The 15,276-nt window shown below is 39.6% G+C and overlaps 3 protein-coding genes across 4 annotated transcripts; 2 read left to right on the plus strand and 1 right to left on the minus strand.

Moving 5' to 3' along the window:
- The first annotated feature begins 305 nt into the window (after positions 1 to 305).
- otol1a (otolin 1a) lies at positions 306 to 4,218 on the plus strand. 2 transcript variants are annotated; one of them, XM_058395529.1, is made up of 5 exons: positions 306 to 524; positions 1,282 to 1,758; positions 2,056 to 2,145; positions 2,519 to 2,590; positions 2,685 to 4,218. In XM_058395529.1, exons 2-5 carry the CDS (start codon positions 1,317 to 1,319, stop codon positions 3,575 to 3,577), a joined length of 1,497 nt encoding a protein of 498 aa, XP_058251512.1. In that variant the 5' UTR covers positions 306 to 524; positions 1,282 to 1,316; the 3' UTR covers positions 3,578 to 4,218. The 2 variants fall into 2 exon arrangements, with proteins under 2 accessions (XP_058251512.1, XP_058251513.1); XM_058395530.1 differs by having other exon boundaries at positions 307 to 524; positions 1,282 to 1,698.
- A 1,496-nt stretch (positions 4,219 to 5,714) lies between these two features.
- On the minus strand, positions 5,715 to 8,987 carry LOC131356764 (stress-associated endoplasmic reticulum protein 1-like). The gene is made up of 3 exons (XM_058395953.1): positions 8,788 to 8,987; positions 7,183 to 7,258; positions 5,715 to 6,436 (listed from the first exon to the last, which is right to left on the minus strand). Exons 1-3 carry the CDS (start codon positions 8,866 to 8,868, stop codon positions 6,396 to 6,398), a joined length of 198 nt encoding a protein of 65 aa, XP_058251936.1. The 5' UTR covers positions 8,869 to 8,987; the 3' UTR covers positions 5,715 to 6,395.
- A 1,067-nt stretch (positions 8,988 to 10,054) lies between these two features.
- On the plus strand, positions 10,055 to 15,173 carry selenot1a (selenoprotein T, 1a). The gene is made up of 6 exons (XM_058395312.1): positions 10,055 to 10,224; positions 11,160 to 11,270; positions 11,717 to 11,843; positions 12,114 to 12,201; positions 12,303 to 12,450; positions 14,806 to 15,173. The coding sequence occupies exons 1-5, from the start codon at positions 10,094 to 10,096 to the stop codon at positions 12,425 to 12,427; spliced, it is 582 nt and encodes a 193-aa protein (XP_058251295.1). The 5' UTR covers positions 10,055 to 10,093; the 3' UTR covers positions 12,428 to 12,450; positions 14,806 to 15,173.
- Positions 15,174 to 15,276: the final 103 nt, after the last annotated feature.

The raw sequence follows: 15,276 nt of genomic DNA on the forward strand, positions 1-15,276 counted from the left end.
TTCCGGACATTATTTTGAAGAACCTGATAAATGATACCTGTATAGATCAGAGGATATACACAGTATCAAAGTATAAATTATTAAATATGACATTAGAAAAAAAAACCTAATATCTTCTGCTAGTAATATCTTAACATGTACTTCATTTCAGCATAGTCTGTTATTAAGTCATCTGCATATAATGTTTGAATATATTAATAAGTGAGAGCACATGCACGTGTGTTGATGCGCACAAGTGTAAATTAGTGTGCACTATTTCTCCCTCAAGGATGCCTGGGAATGAGGCTGACTGATACGATACGGCGCCCGAAAACATCACATTAGCCTCCTCTCCTCAGGTATCGCACCCTGGAATCCATGCCAAGGACACGCCACATGGCACTGAAGCTGAACAGCCTGTTATTGGACAGGCCCGAGGGAATGCAGAGGCCCAGGCTGTTAAAAGGTGGAGGCTGCGATGTTGTTCCCTCTCAGGTTAGGAGGACGACGGAGCAGAAGACGCCAGAAGAAGTGAACCGACAAAGGTAAGCGAGGTCTCGTTTTCCTCTTTAATACAAGCGACTTAAATGAAAATGTGCAAAAGAGCACGAGAACCCGTATGCTAATTTTGTTTGTTATGATAATAGTGAGACCTATATGAATAATACATATTTAATTCACGGATATTATTTCAATTTTATGTCCAGGATGCACTGGTTGTGTGCAAAAAAAAAAAATTATAGTCACAATTTTGTTGCTAGAAATTGTAAATAAAAAATAAAATACTTTTTAAGACTTTTGAACTAAAGTCCTTCAGATAAGCAACAAGCCGGACAATTCAGCTACATAAGCAAGGCTGTATAAAGCGAACACACTTGCTAGCAAGGAGAATATTTAAAATTTGCCTCTCCACTTGACATTGTATTGGTCAGCCAGGAAATCGTGAAGTCTTTGTAGAAAGTTGTGGAATTCATCATTTGTTTCTTTATTACAATATCAAAGAAGGTTCAAATATCTATTTAGCAGGTCACTTTGGGTTTTACTTTGCAACGATGACAACGATGACGATCTCCAAGGCCATGCAAAAAGCAGAATGTCGCTAACCCTGCCTAGTTTTCATAGTATTAACATTCCTACATCTAAAAATGCTGATGTAGAAACTTACTAATTTTTTATTGCTAACATGAAGCAAACAGAAAATCCTATACAAATTTTAGATTTATATGTGATACTGGATTTAACTGCCATCAGCAACAAACATCAGTTTTCTCTTATTTTTTTCCCTCCTTTCACATGCTGTAGGATATAAGCTGCTACTCATCCCCATCATCAAAGAAATGACCAGTTCACTCCGCTTGGTCATCCTGGTGGTGGCTTCAATGGTGGTAGCAGTGGCCGAGGCGTCAACACCCAAGAATCCACAGCGTCTTAGTAGGGCTAAGCCTACTAAGAAGCCCCCGCAGGGTGGGGAAACGTCTACAGTGTCACCTACCCGCCTGGGTGTCCACTTCACCACCACCATGGCCGCCATCCCGTCCAGCAGTGCCTTGCCCGATGGGACGACAGAGTCCATCACGGATTCATATTCGTCTTCCACTGAGAGCAGCACCTACTCCAGCGACGCCTATTCAGCTGACTACCACACGGAGGCCATGTTGCCGCCTGGAATGGGTCCCCGGAACTTCACTCTGGACTACAACGAGTGCTTCTTCAACTTCTGTGAGTGCTGTCCACCAGAGAGGGGCCCTCCAGGACCCATCGGAGAGAAGGGGTCGCCAGGTCAGACAGAGGAAATGAAAGATACAGTGTAGAGGCTGAGATGAAAGCTAGAGGTGGTGAACATTCCAGAAGACCGGCACTCCCAAATCATCCATGTCAGCGATAAATATTGAGTAAATATTTAGATGGAATATATTGTGTTTAGATTTTAGGTTTTGTTGGTCCACACAAGAGTGTATTGCCCCTACATTAAGGATGGAGTAAGGAGTTAAGCTGATGGATATTGATTTAGATTTTGAATAACTGCCTAATTTGATTGTCCGTCCAGATGTCTCCTTTTCTGTCTGTCCGTGTAAGGTGTTCTAGGGCAAAAGGGAGAGATGGGACCTCAGGGAGCAACAGGTCCAGCAGGACTTCCTGGGGCTCCTGGACTGCAGGGTGAAAAAGGTTGGTGAAAACTATACCTAAGCTGGTGGTCCAAATACTCATGAATTGATTTATAAAGGCGTTGTCAAGGTTTTTGTGAGGAAAGATCAGAATCTATGATGCTTTCCAACAACTAAATGACATCAATGCAAGCCAGAAGATTAAAATCAAGATGCAAGACCGAAATCTTTCATTATTGCCAAAGAGAAAGTTGAGCCCCTTGCTAAGAAGGTGTTAAAACCTTGATAACCATCCATAAAGGGACTTCAACTTTTGACTGCATCTTGATAATGACTACCATATGACATATTATCAATCATGTATCAGTGAGAAGGTCATCTTTTTTGTTGCACAGCTATGAAAAGTGTTAATGTCATACCTATTCTTCCTTCAGGAGATCCAGGGCAAGCAGGTGAGAAAGGGATTCCAGGAATACCAGGTTCAACTGGAAAACCAGGAGATAAAGGTGTGTTGTCCTGTGAATGACTACTTCTCGATACAATAATTTTGATGTACGGTCACGGGAAACTTAGTTTTAACTTCTTGTTTAATGTCTCCAGGTGAACCAGGTCTAAAAGGAGACAAAGGAGATATTGGTTTGCCTGGATTAAAAGGTGAACTAGGGAACAAAGGGGAACCAGGTCAGAATGGGAGCAAAGGTGAGAAGGGTGACATGGGCCTGCAAGGACCGGTAGGACCTCCTGGACGAGATGGGATAAAGGGGCTAAAGGGTGAAAAAGGAGAAATGGGGGACCGAGGAACAATAGAGAAGGGGGAGAAAGGTAACAAAGGTGAACCTGGGCCTCCAGGCCCTAAGGGAGACATGGGCAAGCCAGGACCGAATGGCACAGAGGGACCTCCTGGAATAATGGGCGAAAAAGGAGAAACAGGCTCTCCAGGTCCACAAGGAAAGCCAGGTAAAAGAGGACAACCTGGACCACCAGGGCAAAGGGGCATGCATGGCATGAAAGGAATGCGAGGTATGAAAGGGGTACGTGGCCAAAGGGGATTGAAGGGCTCAAAAGGAGAACCATTCATTCAGAAACGCTCTGCCTTTAGCGTAGGACTCTTCCCAAGCAGATCCTTCCCTCCGCCTGGCCACCCAGTCAAATTTGACAAAGTCATCTACAACGAGGAAGGACACTGGGACCCCTACATCAGCAAGTTCAACTGCACCTATGGAGGCGTCTATGTGTTTTCCTACTACATCACCGTTCGCAGCCGTCCTTTACGGGCCGCCTTGGTAGTGAACGGGGTCCGTAAACTGCGCACTCGCGACTCCCTCTATGGCCAGGACATCGACCAGGCCTCCAACATGGCACTGATCCGACTGTCCTCCGGTGACCAGGTGTGGCTGGAGACACTGCGGGACTGGAACGGAATTTATTCCAGCAGCGAAGACGACAGTACCTTTTCCGGCTTCCTGCTCTTTGCCGATGCCACCAAGGAATGACCACTGAAAACACCTGAGAATGGACCTTTTGCTTTACGACACATGCGACCAGTGCCTGTTGCATCAGAAGCTACCTATTTTACCGAGCCTCATTACCGAAGCCTCATACGCTTACTAACACCACCTGACTAGCTACTAATAACTCTGCTTCGGGCCGTATCTTCTGAGTTTCATATCAGAGAGCACCTTCAGGGATGATTTTTCCAGACACTGACTAATTTGTGTAACAGAATTTTCATTTTGTAGGGGATATGTAGGGGATAGAATGGAGTTCATACCTTCTTGTTGAAATGCAATCATTATGGGGAAAAATGTGGAAGGCAATGCGTGCGTTATTTTGTAAAGTGGGCCAGAAACCTTTTCTATGTTTATAACAGTTACAGCCTCCCGACTCCAGGGTCCCTGGTTCGAGCCTGAGCTCAAGTTACTGACTGTCTGGAGTATTGCATGTGTTTTCCACTGTAATGATTGCATCTCAATATGACATAAATTCCTCTCCACATCAGCACTGCTCATATACATAGCTTCCTGTTTGTACAATAAAACAAAACGTGGCACTCGATCACTGTGTTGTTGTTTTCATTTCCTCTCTGAGCGGAAGACTTTATGGAGAGATTTGGACAACTAAACAAAGACACAAATGTTTTATCCTGCCAAGCGCATCTCCAAACATTTAATAACATCTGCAAGCATTTAAGAAAGACTTCATAAGCTATATCTGACGATCATTCAGGCATGAGATATGTATGGATGTATTTCCACTTATTCTTTTCGTCATTCTTTCTTTATTTTTGGTGAAAGCAGCATGGCGATATCTGATGTACTATCCCAAAAGTTAGTCTTGTCTTATAATTAAATCATCTGAAATTTTCAACATATTATCTCAACAAGCTCTCATGAGTCTTGTCTAAATATTTCAACAAATCTCCGACTGATTATCTCAAATATCTGGCTTATTTTATCAAGATTTCAACTTATCTGAAAACTCTGACTTCTTATTTTGGCTTATCTCAATATTTTGGACTTGTGATGTTTGTGGTGGTCTGTATACCGGTCTATTTTCATCCTTATCCACACCTAGGGTCATGAGCTGTAGGTATTATCCAAAATGTGTACGATGCTGCTTCTCAAAATTAAGAATAAGATGAGGTGGGGGTTTTTTTTCCGCCTGGTTGGCTCAATCTAAATCTGTATCAGGAACGACCCGCTGGACGGAAACCTCGGGGCAGATCCATGAGGATTATATCTCACAGCTGGCTTGAGAACATCTGGAGATCTTGACCTTCCCAGCCTGCTGTTACTGTGATGAATGCATTGATTTGTTTGAATTGTGCCAATAATACTTTCCTGCAGATGGATGCCTATAGATGGTATTATAGAAATTTTTATTTGTTTTAGTGGTGTAAAATAAATAAAAACTGCAACACACATAACAAGTACTATTGCTATTGTACACTTATAGCTCAATAAGCTCCATTTAGAATTTTAACGTTTTCAGATTATTTATATATATATATATATATATATATATATATATATATATATATAAATATATATATTTATATATATAAATAAATAAATATATATACACATATATATATATATATACACATATATATATATACACACATATATATATATATATATATATAGATAGATAGATAGATAGATAGATAGATAGATAGATAGATAGATAGATATAGAGAGAGAGAGAGAGAGAGAGAGAGAGAGAGAGAGAGAGCGAGGGGTTTTGTAAATATTTGCTTGTGGTCTTACTGAAGAAAACTATTTTATATGTAACTGAATGTTGAAGTTGTGACGCCAGAGTTCCGCCGGTCGCCGCTAGAGGGCGCTGATGCAGGTTTACGCTTACGATGATGAATAAAAACGTGGACAGATGAGCACAGGTTTGTGAGGTCACTACATAAAGAGGGAGCTCAGGACATTTGGACAATGTATGTGGTGAATATTTTCTAGTTTTCTTTAAATGACTAGCTGATTGAATAGTTTCCTGATTAATAATTTTAAAAGCAGCTTCACCATTTGGACTGCTTTACATATTGTGTGTGTATGTGTGTGTGTATGTGTGTGTGTGTGTGTGTGAGTGGAAAAATAAAAGTACAAACAGAAACCACGCTCTCGATGACATTTTATTTCAGTTTCACCCCGTGATCTTATTCAAAGCTTCCATCGAGTCAGAGTACGCACAATTTCTAGGTCACTGTGTGGGGGTTATGCCAAAGAGCAGTATATGTGCCTGAGAACTGTAAATGAGATGAAACCCCAGAAACTGGCGCTAATCACAACTGAAACACGCAGAGGCAGCTAACAGAAATACTGTCAGAATCACACACACACACACACAAAAAAAATAATTCGGAATGAAAGACAATTACATTAGTGGTCAAATGGAGAAGATCGATCTTTTGATTGATTGACTGATTGCTTGCTTCCCATACTTCTGTTCTGTTCCCCACTATTTTTTGGTCAGTTGAATGTTAAATCAAAAGATAAAATGATCACATCATCCAGAGGAATGTAAGAAATGGAGATGAGTCACAATCTTAGCTTGCATTGAGAGAACGAAGCGCAGTGGGCGGCGGTTAACGGCTTTGAGGGAATCTCTCTCGTGATAGTAAGGCACAGGAAAGAGGAATCGTGCGCCGATCCGCCTCGGACCACAGAAAATCGCTCGAATTAAACCCCGGGAAAAAGAAAGGTACCGAGAGGAATTCCTTTATTGCGAAGGAGCAGGAAGGAGAACGTTAGGATCGGCGAGTCGTCGCTGCTGCGCGGGGCGGTGCGGTCGCGCTTCCTGTTACATTCCCATTCGGATGCTCTGGATGATCTGGAATATGGCTGTGAGGGAACAAAAAAATATATAAGGTTAAAAGACATATAGCACATATCATATATCAGTTAACTCAGGCTGAGGTGAGCTAATAAATCAAAAAGTTTTCTTCAACAGAGGGGGGGGGCAGAAAGTGGGAGACAGACAGAAAGAGAGCGAGAGAAAGAGAGAAAGAGAGAGAGAGAGAGAGAGAGAGACAGAAGGGGGGGCAGAAAGGGGGAGACAGACAGAAAGAAAGAGAGAGCGAGAGAGACAGAGAGAGAGAGACCGAGAGAGAGAGAGAGAGAGAGAGAGAGAGAGGGAGACACAGACAGAGATAGAGACTGTTTGTTGGTTTCAGGGCTCTGAAACTGAGAGATCAGATAAAAGTCTGCCAGAAGCTCCGGGGCAATAAAACCCAGGGCAGACAAACAAGGAACAGAGCAAGGGAAGAAAAATATCAGCCAAAATGTCAAAAGTTGCATGCAAATTCAGTCTGGAACACAGAGTGGACACAAACACGCTGACCGCTGGCAATAATCCCAGGGCACAGATACTCACGTGTACTTTTCATATCTGAGGGAAAAAAACATTTATTTTCTCTCTTTTATGCAGTGCCATGAGAGCAGCTCCACCTGCTAGTGTTTTTTTACTTCATTGCATCCAGATATATCTTGCTATCAGGTTAACCTTGCTCTTAAAAACCTCCTTATCGTGGTTTTAACTCGAACACAAGACCGAGGTCTAGGACTTTTCTCCTAAACAACATACTCACCTGACCCACACACGACAAAGATGAAGAGCGCCAGGAGCCACGGACCCACTGCCACTTTGTCGTCCGTGTTAGGTTTCTGAAGGAGAAATAAAATGACAGAAAACATTAGCATGCAATTAAATACTACAGCCCTGTTCCATACTTCCATACTACTTAGCCAGGGGAATACATTTATAGCATACTAATTACTACACCATTAATACTTTAAACACTTAAAACTACAGGCACACTACTATACTAATTAGTACGCAATTAATACGTAGAGAAACTAAATAAATAAATATTGAGAATAAAAATGACTAAAAAGCGTGTGACAATAAATAAATTAATGAATAAATAAATAAATATTGAAAACAAACATTTATCTTAATAGCTTGTGACAATAAATTAAAAAACAATAAAAAAAATAATAAACAAATAAATATTGAGAACAAAAATGTCTCTAAATAGCATGTGACAAATAAATAAATAAATAAATATTGAGAATAAAAATGTCTCTAAAAAGTGTGTGACAATAAATAAATAAATACTGAAAACAGAAAAATGTATCTAAATAGCTTGTGAAAATAAATAAATAAATAAATAAATATTGTGAACGGAAAAATGTCTAAATAGCTTGTGACAATAACTAACCAACTAACTAACTAAATAAATAAATAAATATTGAAAACAGAAAAATGTATCTAAATAGCTTGTGACAATAAAAAAAAACAAAAAATAAACAAATAAATATTGAGAACAAAAAATGTCTCTAAATAGTCTGTGAAAATAAATAAATAATATAATAAATACTGAGAACAGAAAAATGTATCTAATTAGCATGTGACAATAAATAAACAAACAAATAAATAAAAATTGAGCACAAGAATATCTCTAAATAGCTTGTAACAATAAATAAACAAACAAATAAATACTGAAAACAGAAAAATGTATCTAAATAGCATGTGAAAATAAATAAATAAAATAATAAATACTGAGCACGGAATAAATATTGAGAACGGAAAAATGTCTAAATAGCTTGTGACAATAAATAAACAAATAAATAAATAAATACTGAGAAGGGAAAAATGTATCTAAATAGCATGTGACAATAAATTAATTAATTAATTAATAATGAAAACAAAAAAACCCCTAAAAGAAACATACTAATGAACATCCCAATTAAACAGTAAACCCGTACTACACTGTTTAGTGTCCAGAATATTATTATTATTATTATCGTGCGGCCACAGCGGATTAAACAATGACATATTTATATAGTAAATAGCATGCCTCTAACACTACAGATACGAAATTAATCTATATACTTATCATCTATATTTGATCTATTTTTGATCAATCTATTTTTAAACCGATTTTATTTTATTAAATATATAAAGGCGTTATTACCGAATGGGATTTAAAATCAAGTGCACTATGTAAAAGTTTGCGGTTTCGAAAGTGAAACAAACAAAATAAACAATTTCAGAGAAGTAAAGTTTGTTTTTTTTTATCGTTCACTTCCACGATAATCGTTGTTCCTGTTTACGTGCAGGTCTAGGAGGAAGTAAGTTAGCTTAGCCCTAAATCTGACACGTTGGACATCACCATGGTGACGGGCTTTACCGATGATTTGACGTTGCCTCGCTGCGTGATGTTTTTGCTGTGCTTCTCGTTGGCCATGCGGATTCTCTGCTTCGCCACCATCTTGACGTCTTACACCACGGATTTGTTTGATTTTTTTTCCGTCCTGTAACCGCGCACGAGAATCCGTGACAGGCTTTCGAGGTAACGAGGAAAGAAAGTTGTCGCGCTTTATGGCTACGTACTCACAAACGTAACTCCGCCCACCAACCGGAAGTTTGTGTAGTTTCAGCCAATCGGCGTAAAAAGAGGCTGAATCCGGAACGGGAGACTATTGATAGTTTAGTGCACTAGGTACAGCTAGAAAGCTGCAGTTTCGCATCCTTCTTAGTGCACTTGTGCAGGGAGGAAGAGACGTATGGGAACTTGTAACGTTGACGTAATAATTTTTTTTTTTGCTTTGTCCCTCGTTCATCTACTATACACAGAACAATACACGTTGACGCATGAAAGATGCACGCATAAATATTATTTACATAAATAAACAAAACATCAAACAATAATAAATGACATCAAATTAATAAATGGCGTGACCACCCTTTCCTCTGTTTCAACCTTCGGGTGTGGTTAAATATGAAATGTTGCACAGTACTGCATGCATAGTTCCCTAAATATATGAGTTCCATGGAAATATATTTCGAAATAGCATGTGACAATAAATAAATAAATAAATAAATAAATAAATATTCAGAACAAAGAAATATCTCTAAATAACGTGTGACAATAAATAAATAATTATTGAGAACAAAAAAATGTCACTAAAAGTGTGTGGCAATAAATAAATAAATAAATAAATAAATATCGAAAACCAAAACTCTAAATAGAGTTTTAAATTTTTAATTTTATTTTTTTTTTAAACGTGAAACTAGAGATATATAATTTTATATAATTATATTTTATACAATTTTATATATATATAAAATTGTCTTAATTGTAGTATTGGCGATTTGTCCTGGGCATGTGCAGAAATGCGTTTACTCTGTCTGAAGAATGACGAAACGATTCACGGCAGTCTCGTGTAGATATAACACTGTTGTTATAATACTACTAATAATATAATGTTATAATGTATTGTTGGCAGCAATTTGCGCAACATGCGCAGTTCAAATCGTGCTTCCGGTACGGATCGTTTAGTGACAACTATAATATGATAGTAAAACGTGACCGAGTCGCGATCAGATCACACGTCACTGGGTGTGAACCAATCACAGCGCGCTGTTTCCACCCTTTAAACCTGCCGGCGACTTCCGGTTTACTCTGTTAGCGATCGGAGCTCGGAGAAGGGAAGATGCGCTGCGTTCTGCTCTCTGCGTTAATATTACTGGCCTGCTCGCTGTCTCGCGCCGGTGGCCATAACAACGGCGTCCGGAAAGCGAAAATGCAGTTCGCAGCCGGTCCGCTTCTTAAATTTCAAATCTGGTAAGACTGCACAGCGCTATTGCTATTTATATTCAATTTATTTATTTTGGATAACTTGCCTGTGTGCTGCTCCGATTAAAGTTCCTTTAGCTAGCTAGCTAGCTAGCTAGCGGGCTAACTAATGCTAGGCTTACTATAAAACTAAAATGTTTTTTTAAACTATCTAAAACATTTTTATTTGAAACCTATTTCTAATTCAGCCTATCTATAACAGAAACAAATGACTTCTTCCTCGTTAACTCCGTGTTTATTTACGTTTTATCATGACCCTAACGAGTAACGTAAGCTGCGCTGCAACTTGCTTTCTCCTCCCCATTCATGCGCCCTACATATCGCTCGAGGTAATGGAACACTTAGTGCACTTTATGTCCACTCGAGAGTAATTAGGGACGCGGCCCTGTCTGTTAGGCCTTTACTAGCGTCCCTTTAAGATGTTTATTAGATTAGGAAGATTTTTTTAAAAATTTATATAATATTAAAAATATTAATATTAATAAAAAATTATTTATTTATTATAAATAAATAAAATATTTTATTCATAATATAATTTAAATTATAATTGATTTATTATTTATTTTATTAATATATAATTTTTATTTGACTTGTTTTGACATGGTCTGTATTCCATATGAGTGCTGTGGATATATAGAAAATATAGAAGTGTACTCGAAATGTAGTGCACTATTTTTAAAGACATTTCGGATTGAGCCGATGTAAATTTGTTGCTTATTATGGAGGACATTTTGTTTAAGGATTAACAAATCACTTAAACCTACTATTTAATGCCTTTAAATTATTGACATGCTCCCAGCCTTGTTTGTTTATTTATTAATTCATTTTAAAGAAACCTTTTGTTACCTTATCAGTTTATTTTGTTTGCCGTATGTGTATCAGACTAGTGTGTGTGTAACAGTTTGTGTTCCTCTGTGTTCCAGTATCTCCTGAGGCTACAAGCGGGTGTTTGAGGAGTACACGCAGGCCTTGTCCCAGCGGTACCCAGACATCCGCATCGAAGGAGAGAACTATCTCCCTCTGCCTATTTACAGGTGAGTGGAATAATTACATATGTAGCCACGAGATGTGATCTCAGGGGTCCAAGCACCTGTTAAAGTTTCGTCAACGACAACCAGCAAACATCTGTATCTCCACGTCAAACAGTGAAGATGTAGATTAGGAAATTTCAGCTCGCTCTTAAGAAATAGTTTCCTAACAAGCATCTCTCTCTTGTTCTCCCTTTCTTTGTGGCTTGATCAGATCAGCTGTTGCTATAGAAACAGTAATGCGCATTAATATTAAGGTGTCGTTTATGTTATCAGTGTACACTTTCGCCTTCTGACCAATCCGATTCACTGTAAACAGTACTTTATTTTACTCCTACCTCAATGGTCTTCTACTGTAAGCTGGGCCCTTTTCTGGCAACCATCTTCAGTATCTTCATGACTTCCTGAAAGATGGAGGCACCGAACACGGAGAATGTGCTCTCTCTTTGCAGGCACATCGCTTCCTTTCTATCCATTTTGAAACTGTTCCTGATCGGCCTGGTCATCGTAGGAAAGGAGCCCTTCACGCTTTTTGGCATGGAGCCTCCACGACTTTGGACTTGGAGTCAAGAGAATAAGGTGAGACTCGAGGGGCTTTTTATGAACGTTGTCAGAAAGGTTTGTTTGTTTGTTTGAGAGTGTCCTTTACATCTCAGTGCTGTTGTAACTAATCTCTAAGGTGAGGTGTGTGAGGGATTAATGAGTATCCGAAGGTGTGAAATCCCAGCAGTCATTTCTCCACAGACTCACGGATAAATAAGCACCAAATTGAGTTAAAGTGTGAATCCAGACTCCGTGATGTTTAGTTTGAAAGTTTAAGCCCTTGTATGCTCTTGTATATTTTTTCAGATCTACGCCTGCATGATGGTGTTCTTCTTCAGCAACATGCTCGAGAACCAGTGCTTGTCAACGGGGGCTTTTGAAATCACGCTCAACGGTGAGATTCGTTTAACTTTCACTCAAGTTCTCGGTCAGTCTGAAGGAGCTTGAACGTGTTACCATTTCTATAGTAACGGCTCTGATGATTGTGGTTTTCAGATGTTCCTGTGTGGTCCAAGCTGGAGTCGGGTCACCTTCCCTCCATGCAGCAGCTGGTGCAGATCCTGGAGAACGAGATGAAGATGAACATGCCCATGGACAGACTTCCACAATATCACTCTTAACCCAGAGCTCCAGTTCCTTCCAAGTACGTAACATATACTGGGCCAGTAGATGGAGCTCGGTACACACACATATATATATATATATATATATATATATATATATATATATATATATATATATATAACACACACACACACACACACACACACAGTGAGGGAAAAAATGATTTGATCCCCTGCTGATTTTGTACGTTTGCCCACTGACAAAGAAATGATCAGTCTGTAATTTTAATGGTAGGTTTATCTGAACAGTGAGAGGCAGAATAACAACAAAAAAATCCAGAAAAACACATTTCAAAAAAGTTCTACATTGATTTGCATTTTATTGAGTGAAATAAGTATTTGACCCCTTTGCAAAACATGACTTGGTACTTGGTGGCAAACCCTTGTTGGCAATCACAGACATCAGACATTTCTTGTAGTTGGCCACCAGGTTTGCACACATCTCACATCTCAAGGAATTTGGGCCCACTCCTCTTTGCAGATCCTCTCCAAGTCATTAAGGTTTTGTGGCTGACCCTTCAGCTCCCTCCACAGATTTTCTATGGGATTAAGGTCTGGAGACTGGCTAGGCCACTACAGGACCTTAATGTGCTTCTTTTTGAACCACTCCTTTGTTGCCTTGGCCATGTGTTTTGGGTCATTGTCAGGCTGGAATATCCATCCACGACCCATTTTCAATGCCCTGGCTGAGGGAAGAAGGTTCTCATCCAAGATTTAACGGTACATGGCCCCGTCCATCGTCCCTTTGATGCGGTGCAGTTGTCCTGTCACCTGGGGATGGTGTACTTGGGGTCATAGGCAGCATTCCTCCTCCTCCAAACACGGCGAGTTGAGTTGATGCCAAAGAGCTGGATTTTGGTCTCATTTGACCACAACACTTTCACCCAGTTCTCCTCTGAATCATTCAGATGTTCACTGGGAAACTTCAGATGAGCCTGTACATGTGCTTTCTTTAGCAGGGGGACCTTGCGGGCACTACTGGATTTCAGTCTTTCACAGCGTAGTGTTACCAATTGTTTTCTTGGTGACTGTGGTCCCAGCTGCCTTGAGATCACTGACAAAATCCTCCAGTGTAATTCTGGGCTGATTCCTCGCCGTTCTCATGATCATTGAAACTGCATGAGGTGAGATCTTGCATGGAGCCCCAGACCGAGGAAGATTGACAGTCCTTTTGTGTTTCTTCCATTTGGGAATAATCGCACCAACTGTTGTCACCTTCTCACCAAGCTGCTTGGAGATGGTCTTGTAGCTCATTCCAGCCTTGTGTAGGTCTACAATCTTGTCCCTGACATCCATGGACAGCTCTTTGGTCTTGGCCATGATGGAGAGTTTGGAATCTGATTGATTGCTTCCTTCTGTGGACAGGTGGGTTTCATACAGTTAAGGAGCTGAGATTAAGAGCACTCCCCGAGAGTGCTCCTACTGTAATCTCAGCTCCTTACCTGTATAAAAGACACCTGGGAGCCAGAAATCTTTGACTGATAGGGGATCAAATACTTATTTTACTCATTAAAATGCAAATCAATGTAGAACTTTTTTGAAATGCGTTTTTCTGGATTTTTTTGTTGTTATTCTGCCTCTCACTGTTCAAATACACCGACCATTAAAATTACAGACTGATCATTTCTTTGTCAGTGGGCAAACGTACAAAATCAGCAGGGGATCAAATCATTTTTTCCCCCCTCACTATCTATCTATCTATCTATCTATCTATCTATCTATCTATCTATCTATCTATCTATCTATCTATATATATCTATATCTATATCTATATCTATATATATATAGCCAAAAATTTTGGGACATCTGCCTTTACATACACATGTATGTAATATGGAGTTGTCCTGCCCATTGCAGTTATAACAGCTTCAACTCTTCTGGGAAGGCTTTCCACAAGGTTTAGGAGTGTGTTTATGGGAATTTTTGACCATTTCTCTAAAAGTGCATTTGTGAGGTCAGGCACTGATGTTGGACGAGAAGGTCTGGCTCACAGTCTCCGCTCTAATTCATCCCAAAGGTGTTCTATCAGGTTGAGGTCAGGACTCAGTCAGGTCAGTCAAGTTCCCCCACACCAAACTCACTCATCTATGTCTTTGTGCACCAGTCCATAGGTCCATAGTCATGTTGGAACAGGAAGGGGTCATCCCAAAACTGTTCCCACAAAGCATGAAATTGTCCAAAATGTCTTGGTATGAAGCTGAAGCATTAAGAGTTCCTTTTAGTGGAACTAATGGGCCGAGGCCAACCCCTGCAAAACGATGATTTGGAGCGGTGTTCCAAAACTTTTGGCAATATAGTGTGTGTATGTTTTATATATATATATATTTTAGAATCAATTCGTAACTTTTTTTTTCCGTGACTCCACCCCCTTCCAGGTTTGCGGTGTGACTCTCCCCTCGTGGTCGTGAGGCGACGTTTCATGAAGGTCTGTGCTGAAAGTAGTTTTGCTACCGGCACAGGCTGGATACCCCGCCCACTGCTCGCCGACACGCACCCTCCGGAGAGGCTCCGCCCCCCACTCCAGTGGCCATTTATTACTACTGAAATCCCACATGCAGTGCAATAACGGTTCAAGGGTTATTTCTGCACAAGCAGTACGTCTGAGGGAAGCCAGAGACAATAGTTCCTTTACCTTTCACGTGATTTATTCGTAGATTCTTATGATTTAAAACAAAGTAAACAGTTCTAACTTTTCTTAACTCAAGCCCCAAATCATGGTTATTTAACAAATGTTGATCGATTTATTGAGCTGTTAAATTTTTTTGTATGTGTATGTATGTATATATATATATGTATGTATATATATATATTTAGTTGAACGTGTTAAAGATGATAAAAAATAAATC

Source organism: Hemibagrus wyckioides, linkage group LG07 (assembly GCF_019097595.1).
Source record: "Hemibagrus wyckioides isolate EC202008001 linkage group LG07, SWU_Hwy_1.0, whole genome shotgun sequence".
In the NCBI taxonomy this organism is placed as follows: Eukaryota; Metazoa; Chordata; class Actinopteri; order Siluriformes; family Bagridae; genus Hemibagrus; species Hemibagrus wyckioides.